This window comes from Hirundo rustica, chromosome Z, assembly GCF_015227805.2.
Source record: "Hirundo rustica isolate bHirRus1 chromosome Z, bHirRus1.pri.v3, whole genome shotgun sequence".
Lineage (NCBI taxonomy): Eukaryota > Metazoa > Chordata > Aves > Passeriformes > Hirundinidae > Hirundo > Hirundo rustica.
The window spans coordinates 38,855,788-38,880,195 of record NC_053488.1 but is presented as its reverse complement, the minus strand read 5'-3'; the positions used below and the strand labels follow the sequence as shown (position 1 = coordinate 38,880,195).

The following is a 24,408-nucleotide window of genomic DNA, read 5'->3' as shown; positions in this document are numbered from 1 at the left end:
ATCCAAGATTTTGTTCTTTCTTTTGTGCTTTATAGGGCCATGTCTTTGTCTTGTTTTGCTCTGTTTTTAAACATAAGCTTTCTCACTGTTTAAAAAGATAATTATTATAGCCATTAAAAATACCAATGGGAACAATCAAAAGGTACTGTGAATCACCTTTAAAGCAATACAGTGATCAAGACAATTTTAAATTTTATGAATAATTTAACACAAAGACTCCTTCACTGTGAAATCGATTGTGGAAATTTGTTGAGATTTAGCAATAGCAGGTGCAGGACTTGCACTGCCTATTCCTTGCTGACCTGTTTAGTGTTTCACAACTCTCTGTGGATTTTATGCAAGAGGCAGGCACTGGTAAGCTGAGAGATCTTCAGATGCTGTGAAGCCTCAGAAGGATATTGCTGAGCTATGCACAAGTGATCTTAAACAGACTACCAAGTCTGACATATTTTGGGAAACTCAGGAGTGCACCAGACCCTTTAGTCTTTCCTAAGCCTTTTGTGCAGCCTCAACTAACACCTCTACACCCACAGGTGAACGGAAGGCAACAAAAATTACACCAAAAAATGACTGCTTTTAAACTGAACCTCTGCTCTGATATATAGTGCATGCTGCAGGGCTGTATGTGTCCAGGTGGGAAAGGCAGAAGATACAAAACGCTTCTCCCTCAGGTGACGGAGCGATGGGCAAGTGTTTCAACACTGTTTACCTGGCCAAGGGTCCATCTGGGATTGAGCTCAAAAGCAAAATGGGACTCTGTGGATAAGTAGGATGGTTGCTGGGGAGAGGAAACAAAATGGAGTCTTGAGTAAGCTGGGCTACACAGGAGAGGTACCTGCCTGCGTGCTGCAATGCTGCAAAAGTTCTGAGTATACTGCTGAGGCACTCCATGGGCCCTGCTGGCTCATCTGGCTTTGTGCCTTTGGTACAAAGCCACCATAAGAAGTGGTAATGTCCTGTCCCTGCTGCAGCTACATGCCCATAGCCTTAAAAATCCCTGGGGAGATGTTGGAGTCCGGGGCATTCCTTTGGTTGCCCTGGAGGGTCAGAGACTTGGACAGGGGGGTCTGGGACCCCAGCCCAGAGCCCAGAGGGACATTGGCTTTGATCTCTGTCCAAGGAAAAGGCTTCCTGCACTGTGGGAAGGATTGCAAGCCACAAGAGTGTGAAAGATAGTAGCTTAACTTATCACAGGGTGAGAAAAGAGTGGGTTTGTGTTTTTAGTATGGAGGTGAATGGGAGCAAGATGGAGGATTTGGGGCGTTGTCTCCTGCTTCTTCTTTCTTCTTCCCTCACTCCATTTTCTGCAGTGACGGTGGCACAAAGTAGTTTAAAGAGATTGGGTCAACATAGAGATGACCTGTTTAGTATAAGTGATAGGTATTGGCAAGTAATGATAAATGAAGAATACATAGCAATTAGTATAAAAGATAGCGACAGCCCCGTGCGAGAAGGAGTCGGGGAGTCACCAGATGCCCGAGCAGCTGCACAGACCTTTGTTGGGCACTGAGAAATTTGTAAGATAAGAAACAATAAACAAAGTGTGCAACCTTGAAAAATCAGAACCTGAAGACTCCGTCTCTTTCTTGCGTCTGGCTCAGAGCTTTGCAGAGGGCAAAAAGACTCTAAAACCACCTGAATCTCGGAACCAGAAACCGAGAGGGAGAGTGAACGTGGGGGAGTGCGTGCAGGCTGTTGTGCCCATGATGATGGGACTGCAGGGCAATGCTAAATGCTGGGGGTTTCTGAAGCTCTCACTGCTGCAAAATAGATTTCATCACTACCAGCTGCCTGTGGAGAGGTATTTAATTTTGGTATAGAAAAACCCACAAAATCCAGAAGGCATCAGTATTTTACCATGAAAGCAGGTAAGGCATTTCTAAGCCATTGCATGAACATGAACCATCAACAAATTTTTTAGTATGTTTTAATCTAATTTTCAGCTTTGGACAGATTTCATCCTGAGGCTTCTTCTCAGTGGATTATTGTCCTTTGACCTTTTGAATGCTGATAGCCGGCTCATCTAATCTTGAAGAGGTCTCTTGGCAAAAGGAAGCACATAGATCCATAAAGTGGCTCTTGTATTGTTTTACTCTGACCTTGAAGGGCTTGGCTGAGATCAACAGATTGTGGAGGGATCACTAACACAGTTGCTGAACCTTCCTTTGAGCATCTACATTCTGAATCTTAATTAAGGACTTAGATTTAATGCTATATTTGTTCACAATATATTCATAGTAGACTGACACAAGTTTAAAAGAAAAAACTACATTTTTAACAGGGCTGTAGTTTGAGGGACACTTAGGAAAGTGGCAGAAAATACCTGAAGGCATGTTTCTGCTAGAAGATCGGCAGGTATTTGCTGCCAGCTGCCCAAATGAACAAGAATTCAAATAGGACCCTTCTTTGGATAACAAAGACTAAAAAAAATGAGTTTCCTATCAGATTGGTCATTCCTTTGTCCTATTAATTTTGGTCAACCCTTCCACAAACTATGAGTTCAGAACCTGGTTTTGCTTCACCATTTTAGAGTGCAAACCTGCCATGCTTCTAAGCATACCAAACTTTTCCTTAATTTCATCCTAAAAAGAACAGAGGTAAACAAAGGCATTCCAACAAAAGAAAACAACACACAACACTTAATGAAATTTTTAGTGCTTTAAAGTAATCATTTTATCTTTCTTTTGGATGACATTGTTTATTGTAAGACAACATTTTTATTAAATACACTGTAATACAAGAGACTTTTCATGTCATGTTGAGAGAAGCTGGTCACATGATTCACAAACAAAACTTTTAACACTGATACCTAGGCATCACTTTGAAATCAGCCAAGATGCAATGAAAGTTTTAAAGCAATGACTATTTGTAACAAACTGCAAAACAAGAACCACTAAATATTTCTACAGAGACATCACATTAAATAAATTAAAAAAAAAAAAAAAAAAAAAAAAAAAAAGAGGAAAAAAGAAAGGAGAAAGATAGCTCTACACACCAGTTCACAATTTGGTGACAATATAGAGATTTATTTTTGTATGTAGATATCTTCCTCTTTACCTAAAGTGACAAACAGAGTGATATCTAGAAATATATATACATAAAATATAGGTGGAGAGAAGGGCTGGGACAAATATTTCATAATTAATTGATTCTCTCTCTATTGGTGATTCAATTAAACATAAATGTTGAATTAAATTATTTGTATATAAAACATTCTTAGGTGCTTCTCTATAAGTTACAGAAAGATATATATAAGCTGCAAGAATTAGGCCTCTGGACAGATTTGATTTGTTCTGTTTTCTTACATATTCCAATCAATGGCCGCACTTACTAGCAGCTTCCATAATCCTTGCTCAAATATTCAGTGTTTATAAAACATCAGCCAGTCATCACTCAGAACCTTCTACAAGCAAACAAAAAATCCCCACAGACCTTGTGCAGAATGCATAGTCGGAAAAATAACACACCCATCATTTCCCATTTCATCTCCTGAGACATATGTTTAAAAGATGGCAAAATAGTCACTTGGTTGCTATTGTGAGTTTCACAGTGTTTTCCCTGTAACATGTAGACTTCCTTCTTTTTTTGCTTCATATTTGTGATGAACAACACATTCCCCCCACCCTGCCCAAATAAAGGTGTTTTAACTAAGGCTCTAAAAGACCTCTTATTCAAAGAAGCAGTGGTTTATTCTAGCCCTCACAACAAGAAAATACAACTTTCTGTGCTATCAAAACCTTAATCTCTCTTTAGAAATCCCAACTTCCTCTCCCGTCTCTCCCCCACCCCTCTCCCACATCTTACAGCAGTATTTGAAATTCAGTTACAGGCCACAAAAACCCAAAAGTGGACTTGTTCTAGCACATATGCATTATACCTTAGTTATCTGGGTTATTTAATTTCTTTTTAGAGTGTTTTGTAAAAGTCTACCTCAACCACAATCTCTTATAAAGGTGGGGAGGGTATGGATGGAGAGAGAAAGAGAGCAAAAGAAAGAAATATAAGAGAAGGAAAGAAGGAGGAAAGACAGGAAAAGAGAATGAAGGAAAGAAAGTGATAAAAAATAGCAAGGACAAAAAAGAAGAAGAAGAAAAAAAATAAGCAGTTACTTATTAACAATATATAGATATGGTGTTTTACAGGTCAAAATGAATGAAGTCCTTTTAAAAGTGTACACTCCATCAGGCATCATGGGGTGCTGTTGCTTTACAAGTGTCTTTCTCCACAGCCAGCTCCAAGTTCTGAAGATCTACTGAGAGTGAAGGACAGAGTGCAGCGAATGCTACTATTATTACTCCTGAATGTCAGTGTTCTAGTTGTCCTACAAGTCATGTTGCAGTGTGAATAGTCCAGCTCATTCTTGGAACTATTTCATTACTGCAGGCAAGTATAAAATGCTAATGGAGCTGCACTGTTATGCTAGAACAATAAAACAACAGTAGCACAAACCCAGAAATGACAGTAAAACAAACTCTGTTTTCTGAGCTTGGAAGCTTATTTGTTAATTTCATTGTGAGAAATCAACAAGTGAGATGGGAATGGAAGAAATGTTTTTATGCAATCATCTGGGGAAGAAAAGTGCTCATTGTTAAATCTCTGGCATTCTAGCGCTGCCTCTGCTGCACACCAGTTAGAAAGTTGAATCTTATAAATACAGAAAAAGAAATATCAAAAGAAAAAAATTTTGGTTACTCAGCAGATGTTATCAATTTATTAATAGCGCTCTAATCATAATTTGTAATAACATAGTTGTATGTAAATTTATACATATACACACAGCCCATACATAATGTGCATGCATGTCTGCACATATATAAGTAAAATACAACAGACATAGGCATACATGTATATGCTATGTGTGTATATATATATGCCATATGCAAACACACATATTATATATATATATATGGTCAGTTCATAGCACAGTCCAGAAAGACTTTTTAAATGAGCCTGATTGTCATATTTACTCAGTGTACACAATTTACCTGACAGTGCAAGCATGATGAATATGCACATATACTCACCCTTCATTGTGATTTGAACATATTTCTTCCTCTTCTCTCCTCACTCTGTTACGCTTACCCACCTTTTAATGAACAAATGCAAACTATGTATAGCTACAGTTTACAGCTTTTCTACTGTGATTATACATTTTATGCACTATCAAGAACACTAACGATATAGCTCAGGGTTGGCTATGGTGGTGGGTCTGTAGAACATTTGGTCCTTTAGAAATTTAACAAACTGCTATGTTATTGCACAATGCACTTTAATACTATTTATTCTCTGAAATGATTCTCAAAGTCTCACTAGTAAATCAAAAAGAAGATGCCACTAAGTACATTTTCAGGGTCTTGTGGTTATTTTTGGTATACATTCTTTCAGTGCTTGCAAAACACACCTGCCTGGTTTTGGGCTGGAGCCTCTTTTACAGTAAAAGCAACATGTCAGATGCCTTTTTCTTCACCTCAGAAGAAACTAAGAATATGCAGGTATAAACTTAGCAGCCCCCTCCACCAGCTACACCCTCTTCCCACTGCACAGTAAGAGGACTCTGATTTTTTTTTTTCCCACCACTGTTACTTTTAAGATCAATTTCAAATTCCTTTACAATATAACATTCATCTTCTCAAGAGAATGGGTTTCACTGGATGTTCAGTCTTTCTCTAGTTTTCTGTGAGAGCTTCCAATACAGTCTAGGCAAACTCTTAAGGCCCATTTTGTAGGAATCTTCCTCTGGCTTTTTATGTGTTTCCATTTCAGTAGCAGTTAAGAAATAACATCTAGTTTATTAAAGAAATACTGAGTATGGCTTTATAGTTACACTGTCATATTTATTTGTAGTGCTGCCTTTCAATGACATTGAGAAGGGTAAAACTTCATCAGTGTCCAGTGAATTGTTTTCTTCTGAAAATGTTCAGAATTTTTATAAGCTAGCTCTAAAAGCTTCTGAAGGAAAAACTTAAAGTGCCTCAATAAATAATACATGCGAGCAAATGATATATTAAATGTGCTATGGGAACACTTACAAAAATAAAATGCTTAATTTATTAAATAAAATATCCCCAACACGAAGATGGACTATTTTGATCTGGCTCATATCAATAAGAAATAATAAAAAGAGAAAATGGAAAGAAAGATCACTTTTTTGCAATAACGCCCCCTCACAGAGGGAGGCAGAAGTCTTGAAGAATAGGTAAGGTAGGTTTTCATTTGTAAGAATTCATATTAAAAATAATCCTAGCTCTAAATTTCAAATTATCAACTTCTAGTTTGAAAAACAACATATATGCCCATGCAGCTGTCATCAACACAGTGGCCATGCAAATGTTATACACATACAATGCCAATCCAACAAAAAATAAATTATTTAATAAGGTGTGTATGTTGGTTATGACAACAATAGTACCAATACAAAAATGATGCTGAGCTCAGAATCTTTGCACTCTGAATAGCAAGCCACAACCACAAGAATAATTTTTTTTTCTCTAGAGATCTTTATCCCCTGCTATGTCTCAAACATAACCAGTGATCTCCGTGCTTTAGATTATTCATGTTATATCAGCCTATAATATCTATAACATTGTAAAGGCATTTTAACATGGCTAATGTCCTCCATTAGCCCCTTATAATGAAATATAGGTTATATCATTATGAATTTTTGCTATGCCTACTAGGGTGTACTACTAGATGAGTGATTTTTTCTGCACAAAGGGCATTAATTGACAAAGACCATGCACAGTTTTGCTTGCATGGTAAAAAAAAAGAAAAAATAAAGGACTGAGGAAGGAAGGAATATACTGCTGGACAAGCACAGTATAAGATACACCTGCCTCAGCATTTATAGTTTGTCCTATCAAAATCCTTAGTTTCAACATGTGATCTTGACATTAATATTGTATGTAACTAAATCTAGCTTCAGCCTCTACTAAAAAAGGCTACCTGGAGAACATTTTTGCACCAGTGGCATGACAACACCCTACTAGAAGACAAAAAAAGGGTATCTGTTTAGTTAATCACATTGTAACACAATTGCGTGCAGTATAGACAGCATCTTTTTTTGCTTTACTTGATTCTGGCAATGAATGGTGCTGGCAAAGCACCTCCTTAAACAATCCCTTCAGTCCTCAGAAAGACTCTTCAGGGAAATAGTTAGGTCCCCTCTTGTCTTCCATCAAATCACTTCAGTGTTTTCTTGTAGGGTTGGATGCCACCTGATTTCCCAAGTTCCTCCAGATAGCGTATTACACAAGAGTGTCTTCTTTCTATCTGGTTTCATGTCTGCAAAGAACATTCTTCATGTAGAGAACACCAGTCTTCCTTTTCCACCCACAGGCTGAAGCAAAACAAATGAGGTGAATCCATAGAAACTCCCAGTAGCTATACAGCAGAAATCACAAAGTTTTAGTCAAATATATTTTTCCCTTTTTTCATCCACATCAAAGGCATGAATACAACAAGGCATTGTTAGTTGTGGTGGGCAAACTGAAGAGTCTGCTGATATAACAGATTGGGGTTTTAAGGCCTTTGTCTATGCAGAGTTACAATAATGCAGAAGCCAAATTGATTAGAAAGAGAGGAGAGAAGGAAAAAAAAGGATAGAAACTGAGAGAAAGAGAGAAGATACGTCTCGGTAATGTCTAAAAAGTCAATACTGTGTCTACAGATGGAGAAGCACACATTGCTTGCCCTTTGAAAGCTTCTCCACAACTTTGTCATTAATACTGTCAAAGTTAAGAATACATTTTAATGTAGTTCAGTGGCAGTTGAACACATTCATTCCTGCAGCCCAGAAGAAGAAATGCTAAGGGACTTTAGCCTAAAATATCCAAGTAGACTGGAGATGCCTTGGCCAAGTTCTGAAGGAGGGAGTGGATTTCTTTGATGTTGAGCCTCATGTGAGGCTCCCGTTGCCAACAGCCCAGCATCAAGTCATACACTTCCTTTGGGCATGTGCGAGGTCGCTGCAGGACTCGGCCCTGAGTGATGCATTCAATCACCTGTGAGAAATCACAAACAAAGGATCATCACAGTTGTGTCAGCTACATCAAGTTCATCCATGGAAGAATTAACTTTAACCACAGCAGCCTCACCGGTGGCTGCCATGCAGTCATCTCTGGAAAAGACTGCTTTTATATGCAGATGAATGTGCAGCAGTATGCAACCTGAAAAATTCACTGTAATGTAAGCTATCAAAGAGCAGTAACTTCACTCACGTTAAGTTCACCCACACTGTCCACCCCACATATAAAGAAATTGGAGCTGGGAATTAATCCCATAACTTCTCTCTCCCCAACTACCACCTCAGAGGCAGGATAAATTTTCAACCTTCTCATAGAGCATCAATGCCTCTTCTTCTCTCTACCCTCTGCAAACTTAAAACTCACTGTGGCTAATCCCTGGAAGGGGGATACTTGTGACTGCAAAGAAATCAAGAGTTATCTTGATTACTTCAATCTAATCTTTCCATGGTTATGGACAACCACTCTGAAACAGTACTATGTATGATACGACTGTTCTGGAGATAGCTAAGGTCCTTTTTGTTGTCTCATGGTCTACCCAGAGCAGACATTATGCTATACAAAGGGAAAAAAAAAAAAAATTCCAACTGTTCTAGTTCTGCTGGAACACCTTCCATCCACTCAGGGGAGAAAAGGGTGAAAAGGAAGAAATTCTACCATATGGTTCATGAAAATACAATCAATACTGTATATCAGTGTCAGCCTTTAAGAAATAAAGTTACTGTCCCTTCTCCAGAGAAGCCACACCAATAATTAGCATAACATCTTTCCCAATGCAATTTGAGAATATATTACACACACCTCATTGTTTGAGAGCTGATACCATGGCTGTTTGCCATAAGTAAAGATTTCCCATAAAACAACCCCCAGGCTCCAGACATCACTTTCCGTGGTGAACTTCCTGTACATTATACTCTCTGGAGGCATCCAACGAATGGGCAGCATGGTGTGACCTCCAACCTGTGAAAAATGCATAAAAGAGTCAGAAACAGTTTCTTCAGACCTTCACAAGGCAGTCAGAAGACGTTAAACACGGAGAATCCATGGTTTCCTTTTTTTCCCATCTGGTAACGTTCACTTTGAGGAGCTTTGAAGAACTGTGGATTCATGGTTCAAACTCCTCTCCCCCAGCAACAATGAGTACTACACAATATATTCCTCAACAAAAATTTGAAAAGATGTTGTTCCTGACATCCCATCTAATCTTTAACATTTACTTGGCGCACCCTACCTAAGGAACAGGGAGGTCTACATTAACTACCAACTGACTTTGAATTAGGCCAGTTCTACTCTCTATTTTAACACTCAAGAAACTAAAGAAGATTCATTAAATGAAATCTGGACAGGCGATGCTCCTAGAAACTCAGCAACATCAACTGAAATACATAAAGACACAGTGGTCTGACTGTGGGAAATGTCAGGATTGGGTCTGTATGGTTGAGCATCCTAACTTTGACTGAATTAAAGCAATGCTATTTTCTGTTGTCAGGTTCCACGGTTAATGCATCAAACTATTTTGTTCAATATTAACTACCCTGCCCATTAAAAAAAAAAAAAAAAAAAAAAAAAAAATCAGTCCTTTGGATATATTGCCTTGATAATAAACAACTTGTAAAATATGGATTCCTACCCTAAATCAGCTCCTGTTGAATGGGACCTTCACTGAATCAATGCCCTTCTGAAAGCTTTTAGAACATTTTTAGTTTCCCCCAGAAAATTAAACTTCCTTAGACTTAGGTTTCCTAATCTTAATTTAAAATTTTAAAAGTCTTTTATTTCCAGGTTCTAAACAATTTATTGTTTAGACAAGCTCCTGGCTTGTCCTGTTCTGGTTGAACCACACCAATAAATAAATCTATTTAAGTAATTTTTAAGAAGTGTAACTACTGAGATACTGTTATATGGATATACATATATGCTAGTTACTTTTGTACTATGAGAAGAAAGGTTAAAAAAAAAAAATATAAAAGCTTTTTCAAGGACATCTTACTCTTGATTAACTAGTTTTCCTTTCTGAAAATATATTTAGTTATGAAACCACATTTAAATTTTCAGGATTCTGTCAATTCAAAATATAGTTTCTCCTGTAGGGATGTAACATTTGTTGTTATAAATAATGGCCTTCTTGTTCTCATGTTCAAACAGCAAATGGAAGAAAAACCCAACAGTCAGGGTTGACATTATTTCTAAAACACACACAATATCCATTACCAGTTATTTGTCAACAATTCAGTGTTAGTGCAGCATACCAAACACAGCTATGGCTGTGATAGCTCAGTCCTATTCTGTGCCTCATCACAAGTCCACGCTCACTACTGAGTTAATAGAAACAGAAAGTCATGCTAAAAATTTCACAGACTTGGTTTATTATGACCCTTCTTCTGCTCCTGCCACACGAGATGTTACGTGAGTGATGGAGGAATATTACTTGTTGAATGACAGGCAGGGCTCCCAATTTCAGTTCCTGGCACACTGTAGATGTGCTTCTGACTCCATGCAGGTTGCTATGCACAGATGTTATGAGCCATTTAAAAAGGGACCCAGTTCCTGTGCACTGCATCGATAGAGAATGGATACACATTTTTAAATGTTTTTCACAATTTGGGCCATTTGTCTCTATGTTAACAGCTTATCTCTCTGGCAAACAGACTGGTTTTAAGGCTCTGTGCTTTGGTCTTTTTCAACTTTGACTGAGAGGCCCCTCAATGATGTGGAGAGTTTGAACATACCAACAGGCTGAGATGCACCCAAACATTCAGTTTCCCACCTTTTCATAACCTAAACTGACATGACAACCAAACACTTTCAAACCACTACCAGTTTTAAGGCAGTCTTGAGAGGTATTTCATTAGAAAGACAAAAAAAATAGTCCCCCAGAAATATGCAGCCACATACACCCATTCAAAGTGCAAGTGCCATTAAAAGATGGTTAGTGATGAGAACCTTTTGGTCTCATCAAATATTAAAATGGCTGTTCCATCTGCTCATCATATAACCTCTGCTACTGGTTCTGTTCAGCAATTTCTTTGACTCATTCCTTTAAAAATTAATGAAAGCCATAGACAATAAAATATGGAACTTTTTTTTTTTTTTTTCCCCTTTTTTGGTCACATCTTAAATCAAGAAATTTTGAAAAATCGATTTTAAAAATCCCCAACCATTCTTAAATCTTCTTTTTTTTCCAAAACTTTCTGTCTTTTTACTACAGATCCAATCTATTTTTGGTTGGACTCTCTGCTGAGTTTCCAATGCATCTCAGGAAAATGAAAGACACACCTCTACAGTGATGATGATAAACTGCCAACAAATGATGTCTCTGTGATGATTTGATTTGTGATATCACACACCTAGCTGTCTCTCTTCGCAGTTGTAGCAAGACTGAGTTGTTAGTATTGACACCAAGAATTCAGTTTACAGGTAAGAACCAGGCACAGGGAGCTCATTGATATTCTTCCGAGATCATCTTGCCTGGAGCTGTGTCCATTTCTGTCCCTCAAGGCGCAAGACTTCACTGGACAGAGGACTTGACCAATACTGAGAAGACCTGAGGTATCTCCATCTCTATCATTCATGTTACTTCAAACACCTCGACATCTTTTTGAAGATAGAAATTATTGCCTTTCTAAGTATCAACAAAAGTATTATACAGGGTGGCCTCCTTGATAGATGGTGCTGCAATGAAGACAAGATAACCGGTGCAACACTGATAATCTCCTATGGAACACTGTGCATCTACCCATACTCTCTTTAAGAGCACCTTGCATTTCAGTCCAGTTCCACAAAAAGCACATGTCTGGACCAAAGGCACTTCTAAATGCTCGTTTCCTTCTCTATTAAGCATCAGTGGTTACTGAGTCAACACTCATTCAGCTCAGAAAAGCATTAAGGGCTGTGCTAGTTGTATGCCTGAAATGAAGCACATACTTCAGAGCTTTATGAACTGAAGCCTAGGACTTGACACAACCGTTTGCAGGGTACCTGAAACAAATTGCATCTGTTGAGAGCTTCTTTTGATTTTTATCCTGAGTCCAAGCACCCAGGGTTGTGCCATAACAGTTGTGAAGAGAGGTGGGGTGCCTTTTTGCTGTTGTTGCCATGCTCTCAGCAGGGCTAGGAGGTGTTTTCCAAGAAGCAGTAGTGAATGAAAACATGACTTCATCGACCAAAGTTTAAAGGTTCTGAGTGCTTCAAAGAGATGCCTTCAGCATATCTTTTAATAAGAAATGCAAGTTACTACAAATCTCTCAGATACCACTAGCATCTTTCAGTCCCTGCCATGCACAGCATTTCAGTGCAGCTTGATACACATATATTTCAAACGGTTTTGTGCTGAACAGACTACAGTTATGTGTAAATAAAACCTTTATATTCAGTCTAGCAAAAGTTATGACAGGATTAAAAGCATTAGAGTTTTAATTTAATATACTACCGCTTTAAAATCCATAATGTAGCTGTATGACCACTTTATGTATACAAATTAGAGTAGATTTTCTTGATACTTACCTGAAAGCAGCTGTGTTTTCCCCATAATACCATACAATATCACAAATCAGTTTTATTTAGAATTGTACTACTGAAGTACAAAGTTAAGTGCTTCCAAATGCCAGTTTATGAAACCATGTACACCGTAGCCTTTCATTATATTCACTAGCTGCTTTTACTGGCAATACTGCGCTAGAAAACCCAGGGAATTTGCCTCTGCAATGCACTAGCAATCCACGGGGAGGAGGCTGCTATGCCCAATCAGTGAACTGTCATGTTCTCCAAAGAAGCTCTTCTAAGCAAAAATTGCCACAATGTCCCATGTAGCACTTTCAGCAATACAATCTCATTAACACTTGTCACCACTTTAAGCAACCGTCTTTTAGCACATTGAAAGGTGCCAGAGAAGCTGGCCTTGAACAGTGTTTTAATCTATTTGCAAACATTAATTTTCTAGGGGTGCTTTAGAAGGACCATGTCTTAGTCGTAAAGCAGGGCCTCTAAGTTTTTAGTTTAAGATTTTTCTCTTTCTTCCAATTAAATATACATCTGTCTGTACCCTGACATGTTCACTATTCCAGCTTCATGGCCCAGCTGCCATAGAAAGCCAAGGCTCTGTTGTCTGATTATTGTGAGAAAATGGATATGCTCTCTTACAGAGAAAACCAAATGAAGCCATGTACTCCTGCTGGAAACAGAAGACACTGTGGTGAGCTGGGGGAAGCCTACCTACAGAGATGTGGAAGGCACAAGTGGTATGCGGGGCTGCACAGATAAGACACAAGCCACAGTCTAGGAAAAGCACAAGAAATAATCACATAGAATCATCACACAGAATCGCCAAGGTTGTCAGAGACCTGAAAGATCATCCAGTTCATGCATAGCATCACCATAGTCACCCCTAAACCATGTCCCCAAGTGCCACATCCAGATGCCCCTTGAACACTTCCAGAGACTGTGACTCCACCACTTTTCTGGGCAACTTATTCCAATGTCTAACCATTTTCAGAGAAAATGATTTTCCAATCTGAACCTTCCCTAGTGTAATTTAAGGCCATTTCCTCTCATCTTTTCGCTTGAGACATGGTAGAGAAGAACAGCCCTTGTGCTGGAGGTTTTCACAAATGGGATGGGACTGCTGAGATACATTCCTTGAGCTTTATGGTGACATCAGCCTCATAACAGAGCGAGACAATTGAAAGATGGCAACAGCTCATGTCTTGTCAGCAGCAGCTAAAGATTTCTTTGTTACAGGACATTTTAAGAGTTTTCTAGCCAACAGCATCTTGATAAAGCTTACAAACAATTGTTCTAGCCAATCACTAAAAGCACACATACGCCTGCGTCAGACAATGCTTGCTTGTATGCTTTCTATTAACAATACACAATACTCCATCATTAAACTAAAAATCTTCTGCTATCTTGCTAAGCATATTTTTCTTCAGTCTTAAGGTTTATCTTAGCCAAGCCTAAAAACTCTGACTATTGTTTCATGTCCTTACTTACCATATTATTGTATCTTTTCTTCTTTCAGGCTTTACAGATGCAGCTAGCTCAAAATTGTCTGCTCTTTCTATTTCTGAGGCCTGCTTTCACAGCTTTCTGAAAGTCTTCTTACCTCTACTGCTTCCCATAGACCCTCACCTCACTACAACTTCGTTTCAGGAGCTTTAGAGAGCAATAAATTCTCCCTCAGCTTCTTCTCTAGACTAAAAACCCCCATCTCCTTCACCTGCTCCTTGTAAGACCTGTGCTCCAGACCCTTCACCAGTTCTGTTGCCCTGCTCTGGACACACCTCAGTAGCTCAGAGCAAGGGGCCCAGAACTGGACACAAGAGTTGAGGTGTGTCCTGCTGGACACAGGATTTGAGGCCAGGACGCCATTGTCCTTCTTGGCTACCTGGGCACATGCTCAACTTCAGCTGGTGACCAGTACCCCTATGTCTCTGCTGAACAGCTCTTAAAGCACACCTCCCACAGCCTGTAGCACTGCATGGGTTTTTGTGACTCAAGCGCAGAACCCAGCACTTTGCCTTGTTGAACCTCATGCAGCTGTCCTCAGGATATCGATCCAGTCCATCAAGATGTCTCTTGCAGAGCCTTCTGATGCTCAGCAGATCAACCAATACTATTGCTAAGATGACCACTCCAGTCAATTCACAACAGTTTTATGCCTTGTTCATCTGAGTACCATGAGGTGGGATTGGCTGCTCTTTTGCAACGCGTGCCAGCTGCACCCTGGTCTAACCATAAGTTCACTGGGGGCTGTGGTGCTGAGGGTGATGGATGGCTCTGGGGCCCCATGGCCCAGCTGTAAGGTACTGCGGTGACTGACAAGGGGCAGGACAGAGACCAGTCAGAACAGTCTTCCTCCTAAATGCCAATGACCATCTTTGGGGAGGCTCCAGAACTCCTGGAGAGGACATCAGATGGAATTCCCAGCTTTTGCAGGCATCCTATTACATAATGGTAAGCCTTCTCTGATGATTTTTTTTTTTTTTCTCCCAAAATTTCTGATTTTAAGTAGTAGATTACTCTGAATTCATGCAGCAAAAAGCACAGCAACCAATTGCATAGCCTTGGAAAACAGACTTCCTCATTAACATTTCATGTTCCCATGATCCCACAATTCCTGAAGAGTGACATTTCAGTAATGTGTCATAGCACTTTGTATATTCTCCAAAGAGTAGTGATTTATTTTTTTTTTCCTGCCAAGGGGACAAAAGTAATATTTTTACTTTGTTAGCCCAATGAAGCTATATGGCTACCAGGGGCTCAGCCCTGATCCTGACCCAGTGTCCTATCTAGTTTGTCAGGTGCATCTTTAATTTGGACATAGTTCAGCATACGTCCAAATTAAAAGTCATATGACAAGTATATATTCAATCTCTTTAACACAACCGCACCTTAGTCTGTCAAACTAGGAAGAAGCTGAATCTTTTGAATCATTTGTTCATCCCCTCCTGAAAAAAAAAATCCCGTATACTTGTAAGATAACGCCATTTTAAGGTATTTTTTGCTATTTATATTTTGGTCTTCTGACTTGTTTCCCCATCTCAGGATGATATAACTGCAAAGAAATGTTCTCTGCAAAAATTATCATATCTTATTGCTAAAACTGAAAACCTCTCTTCTCTTGCTGAACATCTGCTCTTTCCCCCTCATAAAAGCTGGCAAATGTTTCTCTCAGAAGAGGAAAATAAAAATCAATAATTGTTACTTTAAATTCTTTCATGCCCTGGCCATGCAGACAAATTCAATGCCTTCTCTTGAAATATCAGCCCTGCATGTCTACTTGCAGAAAAACAATGCATTATTTTCACAGTCATAATAAGCCATACCACTCCAATGCAAGAGATTACCAATTCATAAAACAAGGCATATTATTAGCCAATAGTTAAAAATGCAACTTTTGTTTTCACTTTTAATCCTGCTTTGGTTCATCTGTATTAAAAGGCGCTTAGGGCTAAATTTCTGAATTAATTCTACCAGAAGTTTTGTCAGAAAAGTGAAACGTGGACTACAACATTAATTACGCTGTAAATTCTCTCTTCAGCTGTTCAACATCAGGTCAGTATTGTGTGTCAATTTTGTGTCATGGAGATAAAATTCTTCTAATTAGCCTCTATAAAACCATGAGCAGTATGGAAAAGAGAAGAAAGACCAGTTACTCATAATAAAACAACCAGAAGGTACCAAAAAATGTGTGAATGGCAGGTTCATAATGAACAAAAAGAGGCGCTCTGTCACATTAGGTACATTGGCTTGTGGAACTCACTGACATGAGATACTGCCGAAGTGGAAGGTCTATCTGGGATCAAAAAGTGATTAAACAAACTGATGAAGGATGAAATTTGACAAGGACTATCAAATATGAAGATACCATCTCTGGCACAGGAAGCTCTGGAGTTGCAGTATGCTGGAGGCTAAGACAGTACTTGAGGAAAATACTAATATATGCTTAGCATGTTTCCATACTATTCCACCGTCCAAAGTTTTTCAGAGTGACAGGATCCTGTACTAGAAGGGGTTTTGGAGAAGTCATTCCTATTTTTCTGTCCGGGCCATATATTGTAATATGCAGTCCTTACTAAATCTCTCAGCAATGCTTAAGGAGGGCTAGAAATTATTCCGGCAAAAAGATGGAATGAAGGGGAGATACCACATGAAATTAAAATTGATGAATGATCTAGAGCATCTTGCAATTCAGCATCTTCCAAAGATCTTAAAATGTTAAATTGGACAGATACAGAAATGGTGCCTATTTTTGTGCTTTACACAACACAATATCAATTTGGGTCAGACAAATATACAGGATAATTAATAAACTGCAGTAGTTATTGTAGTACATTTACTTTTCTAAGAAAAGAAGATGAAGTGCTCTGGATGTAAGATCAGATGAGTGCTACAAAGAAGGTGACATGATTCACATCTCTGATTAAAAGAAAGATCCCTTATCAGAAAGACAGAAGGGAAGTTAATTTGAGTAGAAATCTGCAGCACTTAAACCAAATTGATAACAGCTTTTCAGTGTCCCAGATGAAGCGCGTATGAACAAAAAAACCAAGTCTATTCTTTTAAAATATAATTTCTTTTGTTTCAAAATTATGAAGTATTCTAGTGTTAAACAACAAACAAGAACCTAAGCTAAGAGAAAGGGAGATATGCTGTGGAAAATTGGAAGGAATGACACTTTGAACAATGTATTTCAGTGAATTCAGTGTAGATCTAAATTCATTTTTGAACATTGGAATCCAGGATCTTAGTGAAAAAGCAAGGAGATTGGACAAGCCAGAGAAGATCTGTTGAATCAGATGGCCCTTCCTTTCTAAAACACTCTTCATTCTCCTTATTAAACTATGCCACAGCATACAGAGTTACTGGTCACTCCAGTGGCATGACTTTCACCTCGTAATATTGAGCTCCTGTGAGGTCCTTTGTTATTGAAGTCCTTACAAAAACTTGTCACCATATCCTTACCATATTTGTACCTTACCACAGTTTCCACATCTGAGTGTGTGCTGGTTGTACCAGCAGATGAAGAGAGATATCAAGTAGCAGTGGACAAGCAGCTGGAATGGCTCACGTTAAAATCCTCACAGGCTCCAGGATGATCATCTAATCTGTCCAAGTTAACAGCAAAACAATTTTGCAATGCAATATTAATGAACTGCAGCTACTGCCTTTCTGATTTTCAAAGTGGTCTACAATATATCAAATTCCACTTTTATATTAATCCTAAGTAGCTTGGGCTACCATGGCTAAGGAGGTTTTAAAAATAATCTTTAACATGCACTGGAAAACTAGCTTCTACACATCTCTGTCACAGCTCAAATTCAAAACTCACTTTTTCATGTGGGGGTTGGAGGTGTAATGTGATGAAATGCTAGATGAACAGCACAGTCAATATCAACAAGTTGCAGTCACTTGAGCACAGACTCTGAAAGCCAAATATCATACCACGTAAGACAGTTTGTGTTCACTGGGAAATCTCTTACTGCTAATGTTAAGTCTGGAAGCTACTTCTTAGTTACTAAAGAGCACAAGTTTGTCCCATATTTTACTGAAAAACACATTTTTCTTCAAATTTACTGCAGGTTAACATAGCATGTCTGGCTCTATTGGTCATGTCAAATTATATGACAGGAGAAGAGGGGAGAAACAGAGCTTGGTTTGCAGCTTTACTTCTCCCTTGTGAGTCACAAAAGTATTTTTATAATGTACACTGCATGGGAGCACCACAATTTTTAGCAGGAATGTCTCAGACGTTCCAGTTCTTTGAATTTTGTAAGACAGTCTCTTCCCCCTTCCCCCAGATGCTAATAAACAAGGCAATGACAAGGTCCTTGTACTCATATTCCTTCTCTTCTGCAGTCTTGATTATGTTTTCTGCTTAACACTTTCTCTGGGCCATAATTTGTTTACATAAACTGGAAAACACAAGAGAAAAGTATTACTAAAATAGAATAGAAAAAATTCTCTGTTGTTTTCCCTCCACGAATTCTAGTTTTTGTCTCCTTACTTGTGCCACAACATCATTCTATTAGTTCAAACAAGCATTTGCTCTGAAATGAAGCATCCATCAAACACAACACACAACACAATCATTAAAAATACAAGTAAGTGCTATTACTGGGGAAAAAAAACACCAAACCAAAACAAAACAAAAAACAACAACAAAACACCTCATTCCTATGGAGCTTGCAACATCCTGAATTGTTCTCATCAAATTCGTATGTTGAATTATTCCTCAAGCCATGCTTAAAATATTGTTCTTGGATACAAGAGTCAAAGTGTAGCCCAAGGAGTGATGAACTCATTTTATAGCTCTTGGACAAATTCCAATACTGGTGTAAAGGGAAAATTTGCACAAGCAGAGGGCTTTGAACCATAAACTTGGGGTTTGGTGTCTTATTAGGTTTTGAGTTGTTTTTTTTCCCCTTTTCTTTTCAGTGCTTGTCTCTACCCTCAGCACTGTAATTTTCCATTTTGGAAACAATATCCTGTATTCTGCATACAATGGTTCTCGGAATTCACATGACTGCATTTGTTTAACACCAACATTGAGCTTTATATTCTGCCTGTGATGCTGAAGCACCTTACCTTGTGCCTGTAAAACAAGACTGGATAACCTCCTGAGAAGCCAGCATTGGCAGAAGGTGTTAGTCCAGTAAGAAATGATCTCCAAAACCTCCCTGGGTGTATCCATTCACCTATGGCATGTCATGAGGGTGGAGGTTCAGCTTTCTGATATAAAGCCTCTTTAACTGGCTTATTACCAGGTGATCCCGGGGAACTAAGGAAGTTCAGAGTAAACTTTGAAAGGATTTAGGACGCTGCACCAGCACCAGCACCAGTTGCACTTCAGGTAAGGACTCTCTGAAGATCTGACATACAGATTTCCATACTAAAGTTTCCATACTACAATGTATTCTTCACATCCTTCAACAAAAGTTGGTAGTGTGTGAACAAAGAGATGGGAAAGAAACCCACAACTACACCTATTTTCCTTGCTTTTCCCTCATATTTTGCGCTGCCCCAACGGAGCACTCCTTCCACCTTTTCCTCTGATTGGAGCTGCTCCTTACCGTAACCATGCAGCTTTGAGATGGTTCCATCCTCATACATGCTTATCTTCCTCTCTGGATAAATTATGACATTACACATGGATTCCTCTACTTGCTGCACTTCAATAATTACTTCAAATTAAATATAAAAACATAACTTTAGTTTGCCTACTCCAATAAAAGTAGTATCTGCAGTAAAACTGAGAGCTCAAAGTTAGATCCAATTAAAAACAACAACAAACCAAACCAAACAAACAAACAAACAAAAACCCCCAACCAACCAAACAAAAAACCCCCACAAACAAAAAAAAAAACCCATCCAAACCAAAACAACAACAAAAAAAACAGGCCGCAATTTTACACCAAAGTAGTTAGGACAAGTAATTTAATTTTTTAGATCTCTACTATTAGAACTGCATGCCAGCTTTATATTCTTCAATATAAATCATGCATACGGATTTCCCAGACGCCAGAGTTACCAACATTCATGAAGTCCTGGAGACATTCAAAATAAGCCAAGTGGGAAATGAAGGCACTATGTTGTTAGCAAAACACATTTCAGTTTTTGAAGGGTTTTCTGAGATTGTTTACAGACCCAGTTTTTTAGACTGTCAGGTGTTGCCATATTATGTGAGCTCTTGTGAGATGTTTACAGCTCTGTAGCTGAATTCTCACAGTCCATACTGTAAACATCATGTTTTCCACATTTCTTTCTGATAAGAGTCAACTGATTGACTTCTAGTCTGGTCAGTGGGCTGGAGAGGAGGTAACCTTGTTCTCCAATCCCTGGTCATTGTTCAGAACCTCTGTAAGTGAGGTGCTTGTAAATAATAAGAGGTTCTTCAACCTTCTTCTTGGAGTCAGAGAGTGTGTGAGTATCATTTTCTCTTTGTGTCCTCTAACGACAGTCAGGAATACTTCAGGATAGGATATCCAAACCAAACTCTGTGAAAATCTGTTACTAAACCAACCAAGATTTCTATTAGGCTGGAACTAGTATTTTGACCTCTGCTTGTATAATACCTAGATCAATGGAGTCTTGATCTACATGAGGCTCCTACACAGGCTTGCAGTGCCATGATAACAATAGTTACAACAACAAAAACAACAAGACTTTTTCTAGTCACTTTTAAAAAAATTACCAACGGGTTCACCATAGCAGTGTTACTTTTTTATCACAGTGGGTTAATATAGCCCTAATACTGTTTGTGAGTCTTTGTACTTCAGAATATTTTTCATCTGCTTCAGATGAAAACCTCTGAAATATTGTTCCATAAAGCCTGCATTTCCTTTTAAAGTCATGCTACTTTATATTACTCTTTGGACATGTTTAGGACGATCGTCAGAGAGTACTATCACATGCAATCAATGATGTTCTTATTAAAATGTTATGCGCTTCAGCCCTTAGTATATAATTTTCTTTGCTTTCTTTCCAGGCAAATCTATTTATTCTTTCTGTGTATTCAGCCATCACATTCATCTAAATAACCTCTGTATTCATTTCCATCAAAAATGTCCCTGGATCTTGTAACCACCAGGGGTGGTTCTGGTGTTCCCATTAGCCTTGACCCCACACTTAGGCTGCAACCCCATTTTATTTTCCTTTACTCTCTGCCAGATAGCCACTCTCCTTCAAGACTCTTCAGTCGCTGAGCTAAGAGATTTTTGTTAATGAAAAGCAGATGCAACACTTAAGTTCTACAGAATATTCTCCTAATAGAATCTTCCTACCATGATAATTTTGAGTTTGCAAACCCACTGTATCATGAAAACCCATTCTGTATGATTACTTCAGACTTCTAGAACAGAGTGTTAATTTTATGACTTGTTAATTTTATCAGCGAGCTTATGCTGAGTAGTTAACAACAAAGGAGAACTGCCTTGCTAGTATGGCAAGTACATGTGAATACTGACATTTTAAATAAATGTCCTCCAAGTTGCTGAAGTGTGCATTTATCTGTTTTAAGTCATTTTTCAATTATTTCAAGCTTTACATACTCATTATATTTATATATTACATTTACATACTCATTGCTATATGAATGATTGTGTGCCCTGATGCTGAGAACTTTGAACTAGAACATACAGCTCTATCCCAAATGTGTGCCAAAATGTATGCCACTTAATTTTGATATGTTAGTGTGTATATATCTTTATATAACGTTACAGGTTACTGTGTAGGTAAAGCACCTTACTGTTATATTCAGTATGTCACCTTTGGTGGAAAGCAAGAGATGCTTTCAGTTTTCTGTGAGAACTGTTGAGCTGTGGAAATAGTCAGGTGGAAGTTAGACATTTGAAAGGCAGAAATAATGTACTTTTCTTGCAAGTTTTGAAGAGATAGCAATAAATATCATATGTGAGCCAATGTAGAACACACTTGAATCAGACAGGAATTAAGTATTACAATTCCTAGAAAAAATGCAATTCAACTTCTTGCTCTTTAAGGTCAGATGACTTCCCAGATCCCATGTCCTCCTATGGCGGGAGAACACAGTAATGGCAAAAGGAAATTATTGCCTCCATGACTGTCTTAACTTTAGCAAAAGTAGGGGAGAATGTTCACTGTTAAATGAACCTAACGTCCCCCCTTACGCAGTTGCTCAGGTAAGGGCCTCTTTATGCTCAGCAGGAGCACTTTAATGAAGAAGCAGCTACAAAATTAAGAAACATGGCACCCTAGCTCTGGGGAATAGGGAAAGGTATCAAGATGAGTATCAGTAGAACAGAAAAGAGGATGTGAGAATGGGAAGAGCACAAGGGTAAGCAGAGACAAGGCAATTTCCACTGGCTCCTGATGGATTTCATGGGTTGTGAGCAGCTGTCCAAAAAGCCCTGGGGTTTTCAGCTGTCACCACCAGAAGGTGGGCTCTCTCTAGGTGAAATTCAGGCAGAGGTTTGTGGAAAGAATCACAGCATGCAGACTGGCCCCAAATTTCTTCAGCTTTTGAGGTTATGTCTGCCATCATAGGAACAGACAGAATTGTTTTCTCTAAAACAGTATGTACTTTCTCATTCTGTCTTGCAGCAGAAGTATAGCTATTTCTTTACTTGAACCAGGAATTTCTTCTGCAATGTCCAACACTGGGCCAAAAAGCATTTTCAATTACTTTCCATGTCCTAGTTCCCTTAGGAGCCTGAGCTGAAATACACAACTGGCAAGTGTGGCACCTGCAAATATCTTTATTTGTGTCAAAGGCTTGCATTCTGTTATCATGTCTTAGCACCAAGGGTGAAATTATATCTCTGTGGGTTTTAAGGCTATGCCATGCAAGCTGCTCATGATGCTCTCAGACAGAGAGCAAGGGAAGCAATACTATGTATGTTCGGCTGACTTTTAGCACTGAGATGCATACCAATCACTACAGTGCATTTGTCACTAATACATCTGCAGAATAATTAACTTTAATATTATCTAGTAATGAAAAAAATCTTATCATTATGATTTGGAGGATTCAAATGTATTTAAAAATTAATATTTTATGTTAACACTATATTATCCTTGTAATTACTAATTATTATAGTAATAGGCACTGTTCATTCAGAGAAAGATGTCATAAATGTAATCTAGAACTACATCTCTAAGCATAAGTTGGGATGTTGGTTCTAGAATTCAATCAACTGTTATTATTCTGAAATAATGGAAAGTATTTTTCTACTGGTATCCAGAAACAGTCTATGTGCAACCAAGCCCTACATATTTTTGTTCTGTATTGCTGATACAAAGAAGAGAGAAGAATTAAGCTCTGTAAAGGAAGCAATTGTTGTATTTGGTCTAAGGACTGACTGACAGAAGAATCACAGTAGGTTTTGACTATTATGTTAATATATTGTTATTCAGAAGAATGAGAAGCAGCAGAGGATATGGGCTAAGCAGAAAAAGAAGTCAACAAGGCAACAGAAAAGTTCACCCTTTTCTTTTGATCTGAGAAAGTCTCTCCTTAAAAATCTCTTACATCAAACATTCAAACTGATTTAAATGAACTTTTACCCAGGCTACTTGTACTCTTACTATCCTACTCAACAAAACTATGGTGGTCAGAAAAAGTTGTCTTTGTGAGAATTACTGATGTTTAGAAATACCTTTGATTCTGTACCTGGCAAAAGTACTGACCATTTTCTCCTAATTTTGAGCACAGCAAAAAATATTAAAATTAAAAATGTTGGTGTTTCCCAGCAAAACACAGCAGCCAGAGGCTCACAAAAGATTTCAGTTTGAATTAAAACCTATACAAAAAATCACTCAGATAATTTAAAAAAAAATGTGACTGATGCTCAGTTTAGGTCACACATTCTGCAGCATGCTTTTTGATACTGTGCTTCCTCTAAATGGGTTCAGAAATGAAGCAAAGACCTACAGCTTCTCAGATGAATCTCAGCAGAGGCTGCTGCTGTATTGCTGGGAGGAGGAAGGGACCATTATGCTTTTGGAGGGCAGCTTCCTGCACACAGTGCCACCTCTTTGAACATGAGGGTGTGCAACATTTGGGGGATTCCCAGCGTTTCAGGCCCTGGGTAGCTTGGCACAGTGAAAGGTTGGCAGAGGCATGATTAGTGGCTTAATGTAACATTGCTGGTCTCTAAATTATTCTCAATATCACTTCCAGAAGGAATTCTTCCCTTGCTTGAAACTGCTCCATATACAACTTAGATACTCAAGATCTGCACTGAGAGAAGGTACATTTTACAAATGTTCACAGAACAAAACAAATAAACAAAATAAATAAACAAACCTTCATACGAGATCAATAAAACATGTCTTAAAACAACTGTATCCCAGATAAAGCACTAAAACATACTATAGCAAACAAAACTATATTGTGAAGAGAATGGATTAT

At 38.4% G+C, this 24,408-nt stretch overlaps 1 protein-coding gene across 2 annotated transcripts in view; it reads right to left on the bottom strand.

Moving 5' to 3' along the window:
* Positions 1 to 4,691: 4,691 nt before the first annotated feature.
* The window catches only part of NTRK2 (neurotrophic receptor tyrosine kinase 2), a 200,087-nt gene continuing 180,370 nt past the window's right edge, over positions 4,692 to 24,408 (bottom strand). For both annotated transcript variants that reach the window (XM_040089246.1, XM_040089252.2), the window contains 2 exons: positions 8,823 to 8,981; positions 4,692 to 8,000 (listed from right to left, as the gene is read on the bottom strand). In XM_040089246.1, the coding sequence (XP_039945180.1) occupies positions 7,815 to 8,000; positions 8,823 to 8,981 (345 nt within the window). In that variant the 3' untranslated portion in view covers positions 4,692 to 7,814. The remainder of the gene's footprint in view (positions 8,001 to 8,822; positions 8,982 to 24,408) is intronic.